General features: G+C 36.3%; 1 protein-coding gene across 4 annotated transcripts in view; it reads right to left on the bottom strand.

Moving 5' to 3' along the window:
- Window positions 1-20,355, bottom strand: part of PIP5K1B (phosphatidylinositol-4-phosphate 5-kinase type 1 beta) — a 97,803-nt gene that overhangs the window by 21,444 nt on the left and 56,004 nt on the right. For 3 of the 4 annotated variants that reach the window (XM_039729896.1, XM_039729892.1, XM_039729893.1), the window contains 7 exons: window positions 17,542-17,659; window positions 13,889-14,041; window positions 11,851-12,150; window positions 3,320-3,531; window positions 1,535-1,618; window positions 1,374-1,422; window positions 829-913 (listed from right to left, as the gene is read on the bottom strand). In XM_039729896.1, the coding sequence (XP_039585830.1) occupies window positions 829-913; window positions 1,374-1,422; window positions 1,535-1,618; window positions 3,320-3,531; window positions 11,851-12,150; window positions 13,889-14,041; window positions 17,542-17,659 (1,001 nt within the window). The remainder of the gene's footprint in view (window positions 1-828; window positions 914-1,373; window positions 1,423-1,534; window positions 1,619-3,319; window positions 3,532-11,850; window positions 12,151-13,888; window positions 14,042-17,541; window positions 17,660-20,355) is intronic. The other variant, XM_039729895.1, reaches the window with a different exon arrangement.

Here is a 20,355-nt window from a genome sequence, read left to right as displayed (position 1 = left end):
GATTCCTTCATTTTACTTAAAATATCTTAATTTTTTCAATATAGTTAGTCTCAGCCTTTTTCTTTCATCTTTCTATCCTGTTCTTTTTCTTATGTAGAATTTCACAAAATACTTATTATGTACATTTCTGCCTTCTTGTTTAAGTATCAGTTTTCCCTCTTTTTCATATGCCTTTACACATAATGGTGTTTGCTGTCCTGATCTGCCAGGCCTTTAACAATGGTTTTCATGGAGAGGCTCAGAGTTCACAGGCTCGATTATCTCAAAAATGGTATCATCTTTAGACAACATGCAGAACAACAAAGGCCAGTATGACTTTCTACCAGTGGTAGAAAAGGTAGTGAAAATTAAAGATCTAAACTTTTGATGGAAAAGCCTGCATGAAGGTGTCTCTAAAGTTGTTTTTGGGTTTTTTTTTTTGTTGTTTTTTTTTAATTAGTAAGACACTAAATTAATTTCCCTGATTTGAGTCAGTTTTGCCTGGGATAGTAATTGGTGAGTGATCTTTCCCTGTCCTTATTTGAACCCACCCACCTTTTGTTATAACTTTCCCTTCATCTAGTTGAAGAGGGGGAGTGATAGAGTGTTTAGGTGGTCACCTGAAGCCCACTTTAGACAGCCCTGATGTGACAAAAATACATAGTACATAATTCTCTGTAATTTTACTAATGGAATAAAATCCCACTTGTCAGAAATTTAGTTTCTTGACTGGAGCTACAAAAGTGCTATATGATGTTGAAGGCAGGCTTGTTTTATTGCCAAGACAGGAGCATTATAAGGTTATGATTATAAAAATATCTAAAAGAGTAGAAGTCACTACTCTCTTACCTTGAACTTTTTTGAAAACTCTTGCATTCATAAACTTTAAAAATCTGTCTGCATAAAAACTTGGTCGATGAACTGAAACAGTATCCTACAAGATTAAAAAAGATCTCAGTCACATTTTCCACAAGTAAGGTGTCAGGAAAAAGCTGGACACCTCAGGAGAACTATATTATGCATTTCAGGCATAGTCAAAAATAGTGAATCATTACCATTTATGAGTTATGAATTATACAGCTATATTCTGCAAAATCTTCCAAGCATTTGAAAGTATTTTTTCAAATTATATATATTTTTCAGTTCTAGATTCATCAGTGTTCTGCTAGGTGGCTAGACTTGTGTAAGTTATAAGGACAAACTAAAATTATTAGTTGTTTTTTGAAAGCTCAACAAATAAAACCAGAGCATGTATTGGGAAGATTTCAGCAGGAGCTCAAACCACATGGTGAGGTTAGACTACAAATGTACCAGAACAAATTTTTTCCTGGTCAACAGGAGCTGGTCCACCAGCTAAAATGTCAGTAGTTTAAAAATTAATAAAATCCACTTACCCCATCATAAACAAGAGCTTTCCAAGAATGTTCCAGCTTCTTCATTAACCTAAGTATGTAAAAAACTAAGTCAGAACTGCTTTATAAAGCTTCCACTTTTATAAGTAATTTCAGAATATTTTGCTCAGTGAAAATTCATTGAAAGTTGAAGTTCAACTTACCTGTATGACTGGAGAATATCAATAATACCCATAAATAAAAGCAGCTTTTCACCTTTATGGCTTTTTGCTGGAATACCTCCCATTCTAAGAGAAACAAGAGAATATTTTTAAAACATCTCTGATCACCAGTTACCAGCTGAGCTGTACCCACTTGTAAACCCAAAGGAGTAGACAATATTCAAGTCAGATGTCAGAATGCAAAGTCAGTCAAATTTAAGTCACCTGGCATGCAATAGATTTTAAACAGAAAATTTGAAGTATCTGGGATTTGGTGGTAAATATACATCATTAAAAAAAGATTTAAGACACATTTTAGACAGAATTGGAAATATTCAGATGATCTGAAAAGAGGAAGAAAGTATAGATCAGTTTATTGCTAAGGAAAATAAGTAACTTTAGATAAGGAAGAATTTTCTCACTTTAGTGATCATAGGTAACAAATCACAGAGAGTCTGCATATTAATCAAATTCTAAAAAGGTAGTTTCATATATTTTTCACTAAAAATTATGCATTACTGTGCTTTTCCAAAACTTCTTTACAAACAGATAAATGACAGATAAAGCAACAGTATCAAACTGAGAATCCTGACTGCATGGGCCTCCAGTTGGTCCCGGATCCGTACTCAGCCATGAACAGTCACTCTAAAACCCTCTCTTCCTACTCCAACACCTAGAAAAATTATCCATTTTAGAACCTCAGCATTGTTTTTTGCTCCACTAGCCATTCTGTCAATATGAAAGAGACAGTGCAAGGAGCAAGGAAGGACTACACTTGACAGGATCTGAGTAGATCTATATTAGCTCAAGTGGTGTGGGAGCCCAGCTAGTGCAACACCTCTGCCATCGTACAACAGCACTGGCCATCTTCTTTGTGAATGTGAGTGAGCTGTAAAAACCAAGTGAAATAAAGCTCTGTCTAATTATAGTCCAGAGTTCTCAGTTTCTGGAAACTCTCTGTGAATGCTGAATAATTCTCATAATTAAATAATAAAAATTTGAAATAATTATTATTATTTCTCAAATTATGAAAAATCATAGTTCTCTCACTCGTTTGCTGTAGCCTTAAGCACAGATTTCTATATCATTAGTTGTATTTACCTACACAAATAGTTGTATTTACCTACACAGCTCCCTTGAGAACCAGGAGAAAAGTAAATCCTTAACTTTAGATTAAATCCTCATCAAAATAAAGGATTGATTATATGCAATGCTGAATGGTGACAGTAATACTCTTATAGCACTTAATATATTATGAAGGAAACAACAGAATAATGATTGTTTATAAATTCAAATTTCTATTAAAGTTTTTGCTAGGCAGAAAAATAGGAGAAAAACATTAGTTCTTAATCTCAGGACATATAATATATGACTGCACTTCAGTGGTTGATGATATCATTCTATGTACATTGAGTATACTACTTCAAGATGAAAACAACCCCTCTAGGAATATCCATTTCAATGTTAATTTATTGTTTTTGCTATGGTCTCACCAGGCTGCTTTCAGTTAAAATTAGATTGTAGCTGGGACTCCTGTAACAGTTGTCTGATAGCATCTCGTATGCATGTGTGCATACGTAAGTCACTCTGAACTATCACGTATTTAAAGACTATCAATCTACTGACCAACATAATTTCATGCTCTGTGGCAAATCTTGATGGTGCAGCTTTTGGGGAAAAAAAAAAAAGAAGGCTCAGTCTCTCAATTCCTGGCATGCAATGTACTCACGGAAGTTTTGCCTGTTAATACTTTTAAAAGCAATGTTAAGAGCAGGTTACAGCACTTACGTGTTAGTTTTCTCTGTGGTGACGGAGTCTCCAGACTTCCCAGGGCCCTGTATAGACTCCATGGCTGTGGAATAGAGAACTTTCTGCCCTCCATGGCGTTTAGCGTCTGATGCACTCTGGGAACACTCTCCTTCTCTTTCCTTCATGTTACTGTTCAATATGTGGATCCCCAGAAGCAGACTGTAATCCATGATCTTAAAACTTTCTAGAACCTACCAAAGAAGGAATGACTATACTGAGACCACAAAAAAATTACACAGCAGCATTTTGCAAACCTGAGTGAAAACAGGCTATCAAGGCACAAGCTTCTCTTATCAGGAAGTGTGTGAAATTACAGTTACACAAAAACCTTTTACTGTCCACACAAGTGAAGTACTCTAATTAGCTGAATGCTCTTGTAAAAAGTGAGAAAGAAAGATGCATAGCTGAAATGTAACCTGATGTTATTTTGTAGTCAAGGAAGATAATTCCAGGCAGCACCTTCTTCTTTATAGCAAATAATCAATTAATGGTTCCATCATATACTTATGAACAACACATTTAAAAAATTATCTCTAATGCACATTCCAGACCTCCCTGAGCATTTTTGCCTGTACTCCTCTCTTATCTCCCCTCCACCTCCTGTTTTTAACAGAGACCATACCCTTGGAGAACTTTCAAATGTCAACAACAGTATTTGCTGCCACCCTCTTCTTAGCATCTAATGGGTTTGGAGTACAAAGCCATGCACTTTTCTACTAGCTAAATAGAGCCTATCTAAACTCAAAAGACAGGTTTTACTTCTGAAGCATGACTTAACCAACCATCCTTCTCTTCTAGTTCTACCAACCATTTCTGTCTCTGGCAGCATGTCTTTTCTCACACACAAATAGTTTCATTTGTTTTTAGTCAGCTACACCATTATGAAGTCTAGCATGCTGTCATTGAAAGCATGAAAGCTCAAGTCAATACCCAAACATGAACTAAAGCAAGCTTTGATCACATCTAGTAATACAACCAAACTGTTCACAGCAACTGTGTTTAATGTCTTAGACGACACTGCTAAGTGGAGGGAGAAACACCAGTAACAGCCAGGAGGGATATGCTGTGCCACTCACCTCTCTTTCACCTCACGCAGCTCAGCAGTGATTCATGATATGTTTTGGGGCATAATGCCTGAGATAATGGTGTAATTTTTGTCACAGAATCAAGAGGCAATAGTACATCTTTTTACATGAACAAGAAAAAAAGTGATTTTACAGAGATGAGAGTAGATTCTAGGTATGTAATTTTGATGAAGATTATGCAAGCATAAGTATTTTTGGTTAAGCAGAAACATCCCTTCTCTTAATGAAAAAAAAAGCAATTTCAGTACTTGCATAGGTTTGAAAACTATATGGCAGTAAAACAGTAACTTAGTATGGAACTGTATGTCTAATCATAAGGTTTTTATACCACTTACCCAAATCGTTGGAAAAATACTCATTGCTCAGCTAACCAGAGCAGTAATGAAACAAAGCATAAACACAGAAAGGCACAAAATCAGATCTGATTTTCAGTCTCAAAGAATGACTTTAAGACACCATGGGTTTGCTCTTGTGCAGAGGGATCCTACTCAGTGATGCCTTAGTTCAAATGGAACCAGAAAAAGGCTGCTAATATATGGCCTTAGTAGTCCACAGCATCTTCTGATGACAGAACTCACAAAGGATTTCATACACAACAAAAGCTGTATTCTAACCACAAGATTCTGGAATTTTGTTGTGCATTGTGTGGACATGTTGGTGGTTTGCAATCATAAATTGCAAAAATAGCAAGGGTAATATGTACAGAGGCACTTGGTGCCAAAAACGTCTAAAATTGTATTTACTGCTTACTTATTGCTACCCTTTATTCAGACTTTCTCAGAAAGAAATTACAACATCATGTATTCATTAAAAATATGTAATCAATGAATGTTTGCCATCAAATGCTGAAACTAAATTCAGGATAGGCTAAAAAAGAACACCTTAATAATATAGTAAGCAACACTGTTCATGCAAAACCAAAACAGGAGCTAGTCTTGGGAAAAGCATTGCCACATTTATTTTACAGTTATAAATTACTGCTGACAGTTCTATCTTCAACATATTCTCTACTGCATTTTGAATTAGGTCACATTAGACACATGATTCTACTGCACTAATTACATAAGCTACATCTATGATTGGATGTAGTCTCATGGGAGGCTGTGCTGTGGTGTGCTGCTCCTTCTTCCACAGGGACCTCTTGTGTGATAAAATTAATCCTTCTGACTACATCAATTCATTACTGCCACTTAAACCCATACTACTTGTACAGTACAACAGACCATGACTTGACAATTTATAATTTTGGAGTAGGATTACCGAAAAACATCATAAAACCAAATTTCGTTATTACAGTTTGTTAACAGACTGAAACACCTTAATCCAATAATTAAGTTAATCCAGTGGATTAACTGCAGTACAAATTCTTATAAACAGCACACAGCATAAGAACCCTTGTCCCCCAAACACTCTGTTCATGGTCCTACTCAGAGGTGGCATTACACTGTCCACAAAGTGTCTTCAGGATATCATGATGTGATCTGGCCCTGTCTGCCTACAACTTTGATGTACAGTTCTGATTACTTCCCCTTAGAAACGTGATAACCAAACCAACCACTCCTTATGCAAATTAACCTTTGTGACCATATCTAAGCATGTTTCACTCCCCATTTGTTTCTAATCAAACTTCTGGCAAGAAATAACTAACCAGAATAATAAGGAAGAATCTCATAAATCAGCACTCCACAAAACTTTGTGTCAAACTCCTCAGTCTGTATTAAAACAGTAAATCAGTTGGATTTACAGCTGAATATATCTGAGGTGTTCTCACATATATATCTTCATTAATATTTAAAATACCAAATTGTGACAATTTTAAAATAGGTAACATTTTGCACACACAGTTGTACCAAGTAATCTGTTTCAACAAGGACAAGTTATGCAGAACATCAAGAGATTTCTTTTCCTGCACTGAGGTTTGTTTGCAGATACTTTTGATGATTTTAGGACTGCTTTTGAGATGCAGCAGCAAGTTTTTGCTCAAAGGCACTAAAATGATACCTAATCTAACAACAACAACAAAAAAACCCTAAAATAAATTACAATATTTCATGGCTATATTCATAGCAGAAGGAGAAAGCCCTGCAAAACACCTGGCTCCATCCATGTGAGATCACTAGAAAGCAACATAAACTCCTAGAAAAAACACTGCTTATGTAGGTAAAGAAAGGAAAACCCTGATCTTTGCTCATGTAACCATTCTGACATGCATCTTGCTAGCAAAATGGCACTGTGGGATTTCAGCAAGAATGGTGCTAATCATGCTGTGTACTAACTAGTGGTGTATTTGATAATGACAAGTAAACCTTCAGTTAATTAACTTAACATTAAATTGTTCATCTTGGTAATATTTATGTGTTAATTCACTAACTACACAGATTCTGTCAACGCAGTGTCGTCACTTGGTCACCAAGTACTGCTGTCAAGGCTGACTTCAGCTGCTCTGAAAACTTCCAGATGGCAAGTGACATTCACCGCTTTCAGCCTTAAGCACTATTTTGTTTCATACCACACAAAAACCCACAGTAAAAAGGCATCACAAAATATGTTGTTTCAGAACATGAAAAATTAACTCTCTGAATCACATTTTCTTTTCTCAGAGCTAATCAGATGTTAAACTATTCTGTGAATCATCTTAGACATGGTTACACTCCACTATCTCAGCCAGGGACTAACAGAGCAAAACAAGTATTTCTGCCATGAAATGTCATTTTTAATTTATATGCAGCCAGCCCAAACTACACACTATCTGACAGAGAAATCTGCATTTACATTTGCTATCTATGCAAAACAACATGCAAAAAAGTTATCAGATCATTTTCATAAAAAGGTCAAGAAAAATACAACTCAAAACAAAAAAAAGGAGAAGATTATTTAATGAAAGTACTAAATGGATAACCATGGCAGGAAGTATTTCCTCTCCTACAAGCATTTTGGAAAAGTGACATAGGAATTAACACAGTAGAAAGAAGACTGATTTTACAACATATCAATAATTACTATTCAACATAATGAAATATATGAATATATGAATATATATATTAATATATTTCATATATATTATATATGAAATAAACCCAAATTAAAGGACTGTCTCACAAAATAAGCATGTCTTAGGAAAAAGTTCACAAATGTCAATGCCTAAAAATGGGTCTGGTTCAGAAAAAATTTCTCCCAAGAAAATGAATCATCACATTCCCACCAAAGCATATATGGAATCACTTCCCATTTCAACAGAATTCTCAAAATATATTGTTAACTAACACTCCAAAACTAACAATCTGGATTCTGATTTTAAGAGTAGAATTAATGAGAAATTGCTAATGTCAATTGTTACTACAGAAGTGATAATATATAAAGATACAAGAGGTCTACAGCATCATGCTATGGTCATTTCCCTCAAATTACCATTTCTGACAGAGGCCCTTCACCTAAGATTAGTATGCTCTCCATCTCCCTGTCACATCATGCCGTCTTTTATTTCTGTCCTATGCTGCAGTTTAATATTTCATTAAGTTATGCCAACACTACTGTTTGTAAGGATATGCTTTACAATGGGTCACTGAAATTATTTGGCCTAAAGAATTATCTGTGAAGATCCTTTGAGATAGAAAAAACGCAAAAAACTGCCAAACACATGCTACTAAGAGATTTGAAAAATTCTGTGGATAAATTTGGTCATACAAGGTCTGCATCGCATTTGCTACAGCACAAAACAGATGTGCAATCACACCATAAAACTTTTGTTGAAACTGGCTAAAACAGCAGTGATAAAAACAATACCCAAGTCTCAAACTTAGGAGATACGACCCTCTTTAAATTTCCTTGTCTTTACAGGTTTCTTCGTTAGTCACTTTTGAAATGTAACTTCCTCAGAAAAGTCCAGTGTTCTTTGCAATAAAGTTAAAATGCAGACTCTCAAAAACCATTCATTTCTCAATAGTAAAATTTCTTCAAATTATTTTTTTGTTCTTAAAAACTACATGACCACAATTTGATTAATTTTTACAGTTTCTCCAAAAAGACAAAGATGGGATGGCTATAGAAAGTCTCAGCAACAGTCTGGAATTTGAAAGCTAGTTCAAATTTTCAATTGTGTACACTGTATATATGATAAATTCATGAATGTTCTGTCTTTAGGAACATTGTAATATTACACTCCTTGGTTCAGTTAAGGTGCAAATACTGCAAAATGAACTGTGAGCCAATTTTTCAGACCCTGTCTCCTCAAGTGTGAACAAAACAAGCAGGGGATGCAGGAGCTGAACAATGCTATCAATCTGTACTTTTCCAGCATGGATAATCTGGAGACATCAGTGCCTTTTTTTTTTTTTAAACAAACAAACAAACAAAACAAAAAAAAATCCCATGAGGGATCACCACAAACAACTCAGCTCCATTCTCTAGTTGGGCAGGTCATGCGTCTCCTCACCAGCACTGCCAGGAGGTGTGAAAGGCCAGAACTACTCCAGCAATGGTCTGCCATCATAGTACTGGATTCCCTGGGGAAGGAGCTCTGTGGCAGTTGTCGACATGGTCTGTGTTGGCTGAGCAGATGTATCAGGAGGCCGATTCAACTAAGCAAGGAAGCCACAGTACAGCTTGAATGTGAAAAGCCAGCATACAAGACAGGTGAGGACAGACAGGCCAAAAAGGAGGAAAAGAGAAACATTGTCTGGGCATCTAGGGATGGCAGCAGTGATCAAGGAAGCCAAAGATCAGCTAGAGTTGAGACTAGCAAGGAATGTCAAGACACAGAAAAGCTGACCAAGGAAAACATGAGTCCATTGGTGAATAGGGCAGGAGATTCAGTGGCAGCAGTCACAGACCTTAGCAAGTCCCCACCACCACTATCTTTCATTACCAGGAAATTCTGCCAGGCCTCTGATCTTAGTGATGGATTTTAAGGAGGAGAGGGGCTAGCAGCCAAGGATGTTTATATTTAAGAAGTAGGAGAAAAGTCCATTGCTTCCTGATTCTGATTGCAAATATGAGCAATGGAAACACAATCCAAATTTGAGCAACACAGAAGAGAATTTCTTAGTCCCGAAATACTGGAAAGATTAAAATTCTCCTTTCTTAAATGAATTCTTAAATTAAAGTGCCTACACTAACTTCTTCACTTTGAAGTAGCAGTAAAAAGAGATGACAAGTTTTTAAGTCCTAATAAGCTGGTCAGTTACCATTATTACCCATCCAAATATCTCATGGGCAGACAAAAGTAGAAGCAACACTGATGTCCTTTTCACAGAATGGATGGAATATTTCTGGTCTTTTTAAAGGCAGAAATAAAAGGCAGGAAGTCAGCTCCAACCTTATTGGCTGAGCAAATTCAGTGATATGAAAGATAACAGTGTCTGTCCCCTCTGTTTTACAACACAGAGTAAGACTTGTTTGAGTAGAAAAAAAAGGCAGTTAATTTTTCATATACATATAACTTTCAGTGTGCTTATATGCATATATCTACAGATACACACAGACAATATATTGTGTATATGTATTTATGTAAATACAGTTTATTTATGTAAATACACTGATTACTATAGGATAATTTTCTTCTTTACTTTTAATACTTTTAAAATTTATCTGGGCCTTTAAGAACTCTAGACTAACTTTAGAGTTCTTAAATTAAGAAGGAAAAGGATTATATTAGCACTCAAATAACATGCAGCAGGAATTTTCACAGACTTCTAAAGAATCATTAAGAGTTCCTTTATATGTAACAATTAAATGATTGATTCTTGTTTTTACTTTTCAGTCCAGTTCCATCTTTTAGATACCCTCTATTATTTCCAATACAATAGATTTCCCCAAGTTCTGGCTGGATAAGTAACCTTGGACAAGTGGGGGATACATAGAAAAGCATCCAGATCCCCAGATGTGACATACTGATGCATTCTCTGTCATCACACATGGTAGGAGCTTAGGAAATACTCACTGCAACAGGCTACAGAGACAACAATGTGTCGGGTTAGATAAATGTCTCATGCTGAATACACAGCTGAACATTAGGTCACGCAGCTTTACAAACCAATCACAAGGCATTGCACACTTCTGTGATAAACAAAAAATTCTATTCATGTGCAAAAACAATGCTTTCCATCTTGTACCACAGGTGGCAGTAAACAACAAACTCTGATATTCAGGGTGTCTCTTCTATGTAGTGAGTTCAGACTTTTACTTTATTACTAGGAAATTCTTATGATTTCCCTCAGACAAAGCAATTTTTTTTCCCCAAAACCCCCATGAATCCTGGGAAGTTCTGAGAGATCTGGAGTCTCTCTTTTCCTACTTTACATTTTCTTACCCATGCTACAGGAAAAAAAGCCCCTATTTTACAGCAATTCTCTCTGTCCATAATAGGAACTGATTCCATTCGCCAAGGTCCTCTCAAAGAGCAATGATAGGTTTCCCTCTTCTGCCTTGAAAATATTTTGTGGACAGCTTTGGTGTGGGCTTTTCAGCTGAGGAAGAAATTGCCTCACTCAAGAAGTAAGACTGCTGCCATTAGGCCTGCCTTCCCATTCCTAAGTAATCAAGAGACATATTCACAGCAGCTCTACATACAGTTTAACATACAAAATAAAGTTCCACAGGGCTAATTATGCCTCAAGAAAAAAGTAATTAAAATCTCCAAATTAATGGAAATCATCATCACCATCAAATCTACTGGACTTCATTCCTGTATTAATCTATATTGCCACAGATGGATCAGTGTAATCCTGGATGTACATAGAAATAGAAGGTTAGCCCTGGAACTTAAGAGTTGTGCTAGATGATGAACTTAATGAATCAGCAATGTGCCCTGGTGGCCAGAATGTCCATCTGTATCCTGGGGTACACTCAGCACAGTACAGCTGCCTGGTTTGAGAAAGGTGATTGTCCTACTGCACTCAGCATTGGAGCTGCCACACATCAAGAACTGTGTGCAGTTTTTCCACAGTGTAAGAATAAAATATAAGAAAGTGTCCAAAGGAAGGCAACAAAGATGGTGAAAGGACTACAGGGCATGATTTGTGGGGAGCAGAGAAGGATGGATATAAGGTTTGAGGGTGACAGAAAAGGTAGTGCTGATCTCTGGTGCCTGGTGATAGGATGCAAGGGAACAGCTTAAAGCTGCATTGGGAAAGTTCAGAGTGGATAGAAGAAAAAGTTCTTCAGTGGTGGTTTAGCACTCGAACCAGTTCCACAGTGATGGAAGTGTTCATGGTCTCCAGTCTGTTGATGTTCAAAAAGTATATGGATATTCTATCTATGACTATGATCTCAGATCACAACAGCTTAACTAAAATACAGGCTTCACCAGTGCTCTGACAGCTATAGTTATCCCTCCTTAAATAGCATGGCAAACAAATGGAGGTTAAGTAATCTGTACTGAGTAAATTTAGAGCAGAGGTGAACATAGAAGTTTAAATATATACTCACTCGACAATCCCGCTGTAGTGTTTTCATTAGTGCACTGTGTGTTTCAGAGTCAAAATACAACCCTTCATGCATATCTTGCAGGAAATCCAGGTCTTTGAATGTAGGGTTGGACTTCTCCCTCTCTTTTCTTGATGCTCTGCGTTTGTAAGTGGAGCCTTTCAAGTCATATGTGAAATGCATTTTCAAGGCTCGTGGCAAAACATTGTTCATGACAACAATTCTAATATTAATGCCTCCTGACTGAACACAGTACAGCCCATAAAATTTGGGAAGAAGAGTCCTTGGATTCTGGTTCAGATTCTAGAAAAAAAAGAGATATTTTTAAATATGTTTATTTTCAATGAACTTCCATGCTTAAGAAAGGGTTTTTTTTAACAGCAAAATACATTAACAAACATGAAGAAAATTATGAATGTTTTCCTATTCAGCACAGTTTCTTCAACCAGTTGATTATCTTTGTGGGTTTCTATTCCAGAAAGCTAGCATAGGCCCTGCCTTTTTGCCAGGAACTTATAAAGGCCAAAAGCAGAGCAGTAACTACATTTATGCCAGGTTTCCCTTTCTCACAGAAAAGAACAGACTAGGTCAAACCTAAAAGCATCCCAAAGACTTAATTTTTTTTTTTTCTGACCTGAACAACCTTTGCGTTTTACTTGCTGGAAGGAGTCTGAGTTAAATGCAGTTCTCATTATCTTGACTTGGATTCTGAAATACAGAATCCCTCTCTCCATGAGGCTTCACACACTCAGAGTTAGTGCCAAATGACTAGGCTATTTCCAAAGGCATGTGAGGTCATAATAGAACCACAACTGATCATCAGAACAGAAAAGTGTGAAATAATCCATATTCCAGAACAGGCAAAATAAATTCGGTAAGAGAGGATAACAGAAGTGAGAGAGAAAATCCTTCTTCTGAATACAACTGTTCTCAGTCTTCAGCACGAAAAAGAAAGAAGGGGAGAAACTACTTCAGGTCTTAGACAATTAATAATTTACAACTTACAACTATCATAAGAAAGAAAGACCACAGAAATAATCACAACAATTGGAGTTTTCTATTTTGGAAGCAATTGCATAGCAGTGAGAATAAAGTTCCCAGAAATAACGCAAACTAGCCTTACATGTACTTGTAATAACTCAAACTTGTGCTGAGTGGACCATCATGATTAGGAACAACAAACCCTGCCACCATTGTCCTTATTGATGTGTCAATACACATATTTTTTTCTTATGCATACAGTGAATCCATGTTACTTTAGTGCAATAATGACAACATTCCTTATTTTTAGTATAAGTGAGAGGGTAATTTTTCAAGTATTTACATCAGGAAACAAAGCAAGAAAACAAACTCAGTCATAGGTTTAATAATAGAAAGTCCCACATACCACCCAGAAGAATGTCTGTTTGTGCGTATGAGTGGCTTTTGCTACAAAAAAAAAAAAATTAAATTCTACTTACTTTTTAATCAATGTTTTTCCCTTCAGATGACACACAAACCCCAATACAATGGACTTAGAATTAGCCCTCAAAAAGCTCAATTTAAAAATTAAGTTTTGAACAAATGACATGGCTAAAAATATCTCTTACATCATTGCTTTAATACAGGAGAAATGGAAATCAGAAGTAGTTGGAAACAAAAGGGAAACTGACCGGTCTAGTTTCTTTGTCCACTCTGAGTGAAATGCAGAGGGTAGACAAACACAAAATGGAGAAAAAAAAACTGAATTAGAAATTTAGAAACCTTATTTTGTTATTAGCTTATTAGAAGCAAAGTTTGGTATCAAATTAGATTATGACATTCAGCTTCATCTTGAATGCTAAAAGAACACCAGTTCTTGTCTTAAATATATTCTTGGTTTCTATCTATTCTTTCTGTTGGGTTTGTAGGGCATGAAGTAGCAAGGCATGTAAAAATGTAAAAAATATTACAAAAAATACAGATTAACCCAGTGGAATATTTCAAGACAAATGAAACTGAATCTTCAGAAGTGACATGAAAAAGGAGAAATAGAAGTAAAATAAAGTCTTCACTTACTTACCATATAATAACCTGGCAAGAGCTTCTGAAGAAACTCAGCTTCTTTGTGTTGAACTGTTTTGATGATGAATTCGTCACCACTAGTTACAAAAAATAAAGACCCACTGGCACCTGGGTTGGATAATTCAATTAAAGGTTCACTGCAGATTGAGTACTGGAAGAGACAAAAATTGCTTTTCACTGCCAATGCGTGCATTACCCAAACACAAGTTTAATATGAAGAACTGCAGTTCAAGTAGTCACAAGAGAATCACGTAGCAGCACTGCTGCTGCTGGCTGAGGTTTGCAAAGCCACTGCCCAGGCCTGCTGCACAACCATGGAGCAGCAGCTGGCAGCAGCAGCTGGCAGCTGAGCATGTAATCCCTCTTCATGTTCCAAAGTAACAGGTTCCTTTGGAGTGAAGCCAGTGGTTGATGTGGAAGGAGTTGATCTCCATGCTGTCAGCATAACAAATTCTGAGTCAAAAGCTTTGAGAAGACATTTTCACTGGAACTGTTTGCTTTTCACATCAATTTTTTTTAAGAAAGGTACAAGATGGTAGAAAAATAAACTGGGAGTAGAGGTTTCTCATTATAGACAAATAGGCAAATCCTATTCTGTGCAACTGGGATTGAAACTATTACTGATAAACTTGGTATAGCTATAGCTACTAATTTTAGTACAATTACTGATTTTTTAAATCTTTTACTAGATTTATGATTGAAAACCCTTGAAACAGAAAAAACCCCAATACCAGTAAACAATAAAAAGTGGAATTTGAAAGACCATTACATTGTATATGTAGATAGTCTTCCTTTTCCACAGGACACAATAAGAATTACAATCACATTAAGGAGGAAAAAGACACCAAAGACTATGCCTTATTACTAGAACCATACTTTTACATAGAGTAATGTACATTTAACTGTCCGCTATTCCAAACTTCATTCAAATTATATCGAGAGTTGACATTCAGCTCAAAACCATAGAAAAATCTATCTATATTAACCTTGAAAGCAACGATACCAGAAAATCTAATAAATATGTTCTTTTATGAGTACTTGAACTAAAGAAGCATGTTTCCTATAGGGTTATGACATTGCCTTAATGCATCTTCTTATCCTAGCTCCAGCTAAGGCTAATAATTTTTAAGAGAATTTTGCATGATATATAAATATTTCTTCTCCCTGCTTATACTGAATTCCAATTAATAGAAAATTAATTCTATAGTTGCAATGATCTACAGACAGAATGGCCATACCAATCTGTAACACTACAAAACTTTAGACCAAAACAGCAGTTGTACTGCAGCAATTGCATTTTTCTTGCCAAATATTTAAATCTTAATGAGTAACTGTGACAGTGATAAACATTTGAATGCAATTATCCTAAACATTAAAGCTCAGTAGAACAGTATAAAATAAGCACAAGACATTGACCTACACTCTGCATTGGTCATTTTCCAGTGGTATGCATTTCTATTAAAAAATCCACCCACCAAATGCTGCTATACAAAGGGCCCAGCTAGTTTTGACTGGACACCTCTGAAAGGCAGATCAAAACCAAAAGGTAAGAAAATCCCAAGAGCGTGACAAATGAGTATTTATGATCAAGAAGTTTCCCTGCAAAATGACAGTACTCCGTGAGGTTTACAGTGCTAATTTAATTCTAACAGCTGGTCAAATGTATTTACACTTGTTATCCTGTCTGACTCCTACAGTATGTTACTGCTCATCCTCCTTGGAAAAGGTGAAGCTTTAAATCTTGAGCTTTGTCACTTCAAATTAACAGTGTAAACTCACATATGCTTGCTGCTATTTCTGCTCTTTTTATTTTACTTCACATACCCTTCAGCAACAGCTGGACAATCATTTACTACTTATTACATACCACTTGTGTTTTTTTCTGTGCCAAGAGAAAAAAGAATCTGCAACAAATTGTCTTTACTAGTATCTTCCCTCAGGAAATAATCTTTTTTTACTTAAAATGACTATGACAAATATTATTCACAGCGTGCAGTCTTTGTATAAACTTCAACTTCTGCTACTGCAAAAGCTTCCTTATGTGGAAAAGAAGTTGCAGGTGATAATAACTTTGCTCTAGGAAGCACAGTCCTTTTAGCAGCAACACAGCCCACATACTTCAGCTTTTACAAAGACCATAAAAAGAGATAAGATAAATAGCACATTACATAATGACACAACTGTCACCAATGATGTCCTTGTCTCTAAGCTGAAGAGGCATAGATTTGATGGACGGATAACTCAGAGGATAAGGAACTGGTCATACTCTAAGAGTTGTGGTCAATGGAAGAAAGAAATTCTTCACTCTAAGGATGGTGAGATGCTGGAATGTGTGGTCTAGAGAAGTTGTGGAAGCCCCATCTCTAGAAGTGTTCGATACCAGGCTGGATGGTGCTTTGAGCAACCTAATGAAGGGGAAGATGTCCCTGCACATGGCAGTGAAGTTGGAAATAAATAATGTTTGAGCCCTTTCCAATTGAAACCATTCTGTGACTCTATGATTTATAAAATTCCTGAACAACTTTATTTCTTTGCTACTACCATTTACAATTCAAATTAGTTATCTTTTTTTCATATATAACTATGGAAATGAGGACTACTAACACAAAATCCACATATAGCACTAAAGAATTAAAATAAGACACTCACATTAAACCTAAATAAAACCAAAACCAGCTAAGTTTTGCTTTCAGGCTTATTGTTCATCTAGGAAGAAAACCCCATTATAGCACACTTGAACACAAAAGAAACAATTTATTTAGTATTAATCAATATATTTATTAATATATTAATATTTCAAAACCATTCAATAAACTTTTCTTTTTTATTCACCTTTCAAATTCTTTTGGTCTTAAAGAAGCTGCTATCAATAATAGAACAAAAGGATTTTAAAGCTCATTCAAAAAATTACATATAAACTTGCTAATTTGTAGCAGGACTCTGATTTCTTGGGTGACCCACCATGAAACAAACTGAACATTGGGCAAACATCTAGAAGATGGACAAGCATCTAGAAGACAATCCAGCTCAGCATTCACCCTACCCTTCCAAAAGCAAAACTACAGGAGAAATAAAACAGCGAATACTTGTTCCAGCAGTATACAAAGTGGTTCCACCAAGTAAAGCCTACTTTTACTATGTCAGCAAATTTGTAACTTTTTTCTAGTGTAAACTGAACACTGTGAAAGAATAAATCTTCAATTTATAAAATAGAGCGAACAAGGAAGCATTCTAAAATGCTTCATTTTTAGTCTGTCATCCATGTGCCTCAAAGCTAGACAGGAACATTTGCAGTCTTCACTTTGCAATGTCGTGTGTAAGTGACACAAGTCACACAGAAGTAGTTAATTAGAACTGAATCAATCGAAGTCACAAAGTACTGATCATAACTTCTCTAGAAAAATTATCTGAATGACATGGATGTTGCTCTCATCAATTAACAAAGCATGTATTTTATATGAATAATCTCAAACACAAAGAATTAAAATTTTTGCCACCAATAAAAATATTCACTAGTTATATACCACTCCACACATAAAATTTCTTACTGATTTGGTCACCAAATTGCATTTTTAAGAATCCCTTTCTGCCACAATGAAACAGTATGCTTTATAATAATTTGTAACACAAAGGAAAACTGTAGGATCTTACCAAATAGTCATCAGGCTTGATACCAAAAAGTTCTCTGAAATATCGGAAGGCAAGAGGTGCATATGTCTTAAATCTGAAGTCAGGGTAATGATGAGCAGGGGTAAGATTGCTCCCTTCACTGAAAACAAAAACAAACCAAACCAAATTACTGAGTAATTATTAGCAGCTAGTTTCACCGCCAAGCTGCCTAGCTTTCCCTGCTGAGAAAAGAGCATAAATGCAGATGAACTTCTCTATCATCATTAACCACTAATAGAAAGGTCCGTGAGAGACACTGCCAGCAAACCAGCAAATTCCTTTTTCTCACCTTAAAGGAAATAACTATTTCTATCACCTGTATGCATTTGCATAAAGATCACATTTAAACATGAACAGGACAAAGTCTGCTCTCCAGAAGTCCAAGATTTTGTTGACACCCCTGAGTACTGAGAACTCTTGTGTCATGGTTGCTGTGCTCAAGATGGCTCCAACCACAGTGTTTCCCACGAGACACTCTGTTTGTAAGCAGCAGATCCAGCAGGGTAGCTGGACCCCGGTAGGCTCATTTCCCAGATGTGTTGAGCAGTTATCTTCACACACTCCAGGAATCTCCTAGACTGCCTCCTCTCTCATGCTGAATTTCCAGCAGACATCTGGCAGGTTAAAATCACCCACAAGGGCTGACAATCACGAAACATCACCGTCACATCACGTTCATCCACCTCCTCATCCTGTTTGGGTGGTCTATAACAGACTCCCACCAGGATATCTGCCTTTTCAGCCTTCCCCCTGATTGTCACCCACAGGCACTCAACCTTGTCATCACTAGCCTTGAGCTCTGTACAGTCAAAACACTTCCTAGTGTACAGAGCCATCCCACCACCTCTCCTTCCTTGCCTGTCCCTACTGAAGAGCTTGTAGCCATCCAGTGCAGCACTCTGCTCATCCCACCATGTTCCTGTGGTAGTGACTATGTCATGGCTTTCCTGCTACTTTATGGTTACCAGCTCCTCCTGTCTGCTACCTGTACTGCTTAGCCCGTTTCCTTGTTTTATGTTTATCACCACACTGTATTTTTATCTTGAGTTACAAAACTCTTGAGATTAATACTAGATATAAGATAAAGGTCATGCACAACTTCTGCTTTGCCAGCCTTGTACAGCTGAGCTGGCATCCTGCTTGTGTTTTGCAATACTTCTGTTTGCCTTTATTTATTTCTCCAAGATTGTGCTGTTGTGTTCCACTTTCCGTGATAACAGTAAAATGCTGTTCTGTTTTACTGTTCTCATCAGCTTGGCCAGTGTCTGAATGGTTTGATAAATACAGAAATACAAAATCCAAGACTTGACACAGTTGCTGAAAGCAGCTTTTCCAGCACTTCTTTACCCATTTACTGTAACTAAATTATTCAGTAATGCAGAATGTACCATTATGGTTGGTAAAAAGAATATCCAAAGGGCACCAAAAAGAAAAAAAGGCTACAAATTCACACAGATATGAAAAGCAATAAATGTTAAGCAACATTCCCAAAAAAGATAATGAATAAAAATTAAATATAAAGAAGGAATTTAAGAGCTTTTATCCTGCATAATTAATATTTGACATATGATCTTGCCACTTTTCATTAATAACAGTTTGATGACAGAAGCCTACTCAACCCACCTAGCTGCCCCTGTGCTGCCAAACACAACTGAACAGTTTCAGTGACAGCAGGTGAACAAGCTTTCTCAGTCTCCAGAAATGTGTAACATTTCAGACTCTTGAACAGGAGATGAAAGAAGGAAAAAAAAAAATCAAACAGATTTCTTTCTGGAATTCACACATAAAAAGATGCTTGTGGATGACATACACATGAAGACAATAGAATACTGCTGCTTCTTAGAGCACTAAACCCACAGGTAATAGTGAAAGCTACCTAGTCCTAAAGAACTCCTCTGATCACGCTATATTTACTGCAGACTGACTCCAAGATATCAAAATCAAGTCCACATCTGATTTATTGTTCCATTATCGAGTTAAAAATGGAAATCAGTAGGATACAAACTGAAGATAGTAGTGTTTCTTTACAGTTAAGATAGACTAATACTCTTTCATAAGGCCTTTCTGCTGCTCAGAACGCTGCTAGATTTGCCAGACATTAAGTTTTATATAGCTGGCTGTGACTCACTGAATTTTTCTACAATATGAGGATGTCCCAGTGGTCATATAGTTACACTGGAAACCTGGGTAAATGCATTTAATTGTCATAAAATGCAGAAAATAATAGAACGGAGTGTTCTCTACTGAAGTATCACAAAATTTTCAGGGAATATAAAGCATCTAAACTTTTTATTAAGTTTTACATTTCAGTACTAAACACTTTTATAAATCTGCTTCCTCTAGCTGTAACTTAAAAGCTTCTCCTGTGAAAGCATGTCAGCAAAAGATTCCATGTTCTTACTATACCAGAACTTGTACTGTAACTTCACCAAGGTGAGATGAAGGGTAGGAGGTTTGCTATGACAATAGGACAGTTCTGAGCCATTTCATAAGTGCATATGGAATAAAATTACCAACACTGGGTCAGCAGGTGCACAGTAACACATAGCAAGTGGAGATTTATTGCTAAACAGAGCAATTATTTTGGAACAGCTTCTACAGAGAGGGCAAGTCCATGTATTTAGAACACATCAGATACTTTACTACAGATATAAGAGTCAATTTCACTATGCAGACAGCTTTCCTTATTCTTTATGAAATCATCTTTAAAATCACCTTCTGTTTGAGGTCTACAGAGTATTTTACCATACCCTGTTTCTGTTAATCATATTAATTAGTTTCAGCTTCACTACCTAA

Source organism: Passer montanus, unplaced genomic scaffold (genome assembly GCF_014805655.1).
Source record: "Passer montanus isolate IOZ18808 unplaced genomic scaffold, ASM1480565v1 scaffold7, whole genome shotgun sequence".
NCBI lineage: Eukaryota > Metazoa > Chordata > Aves > Passeriformes > Passeridae > Passer > Passer montanus.
The sequence above is the reverse complement of the archived record's forward strand: the minus strand, read 5'-3'. Positions and strand labels throughout refer to the sequence as shown.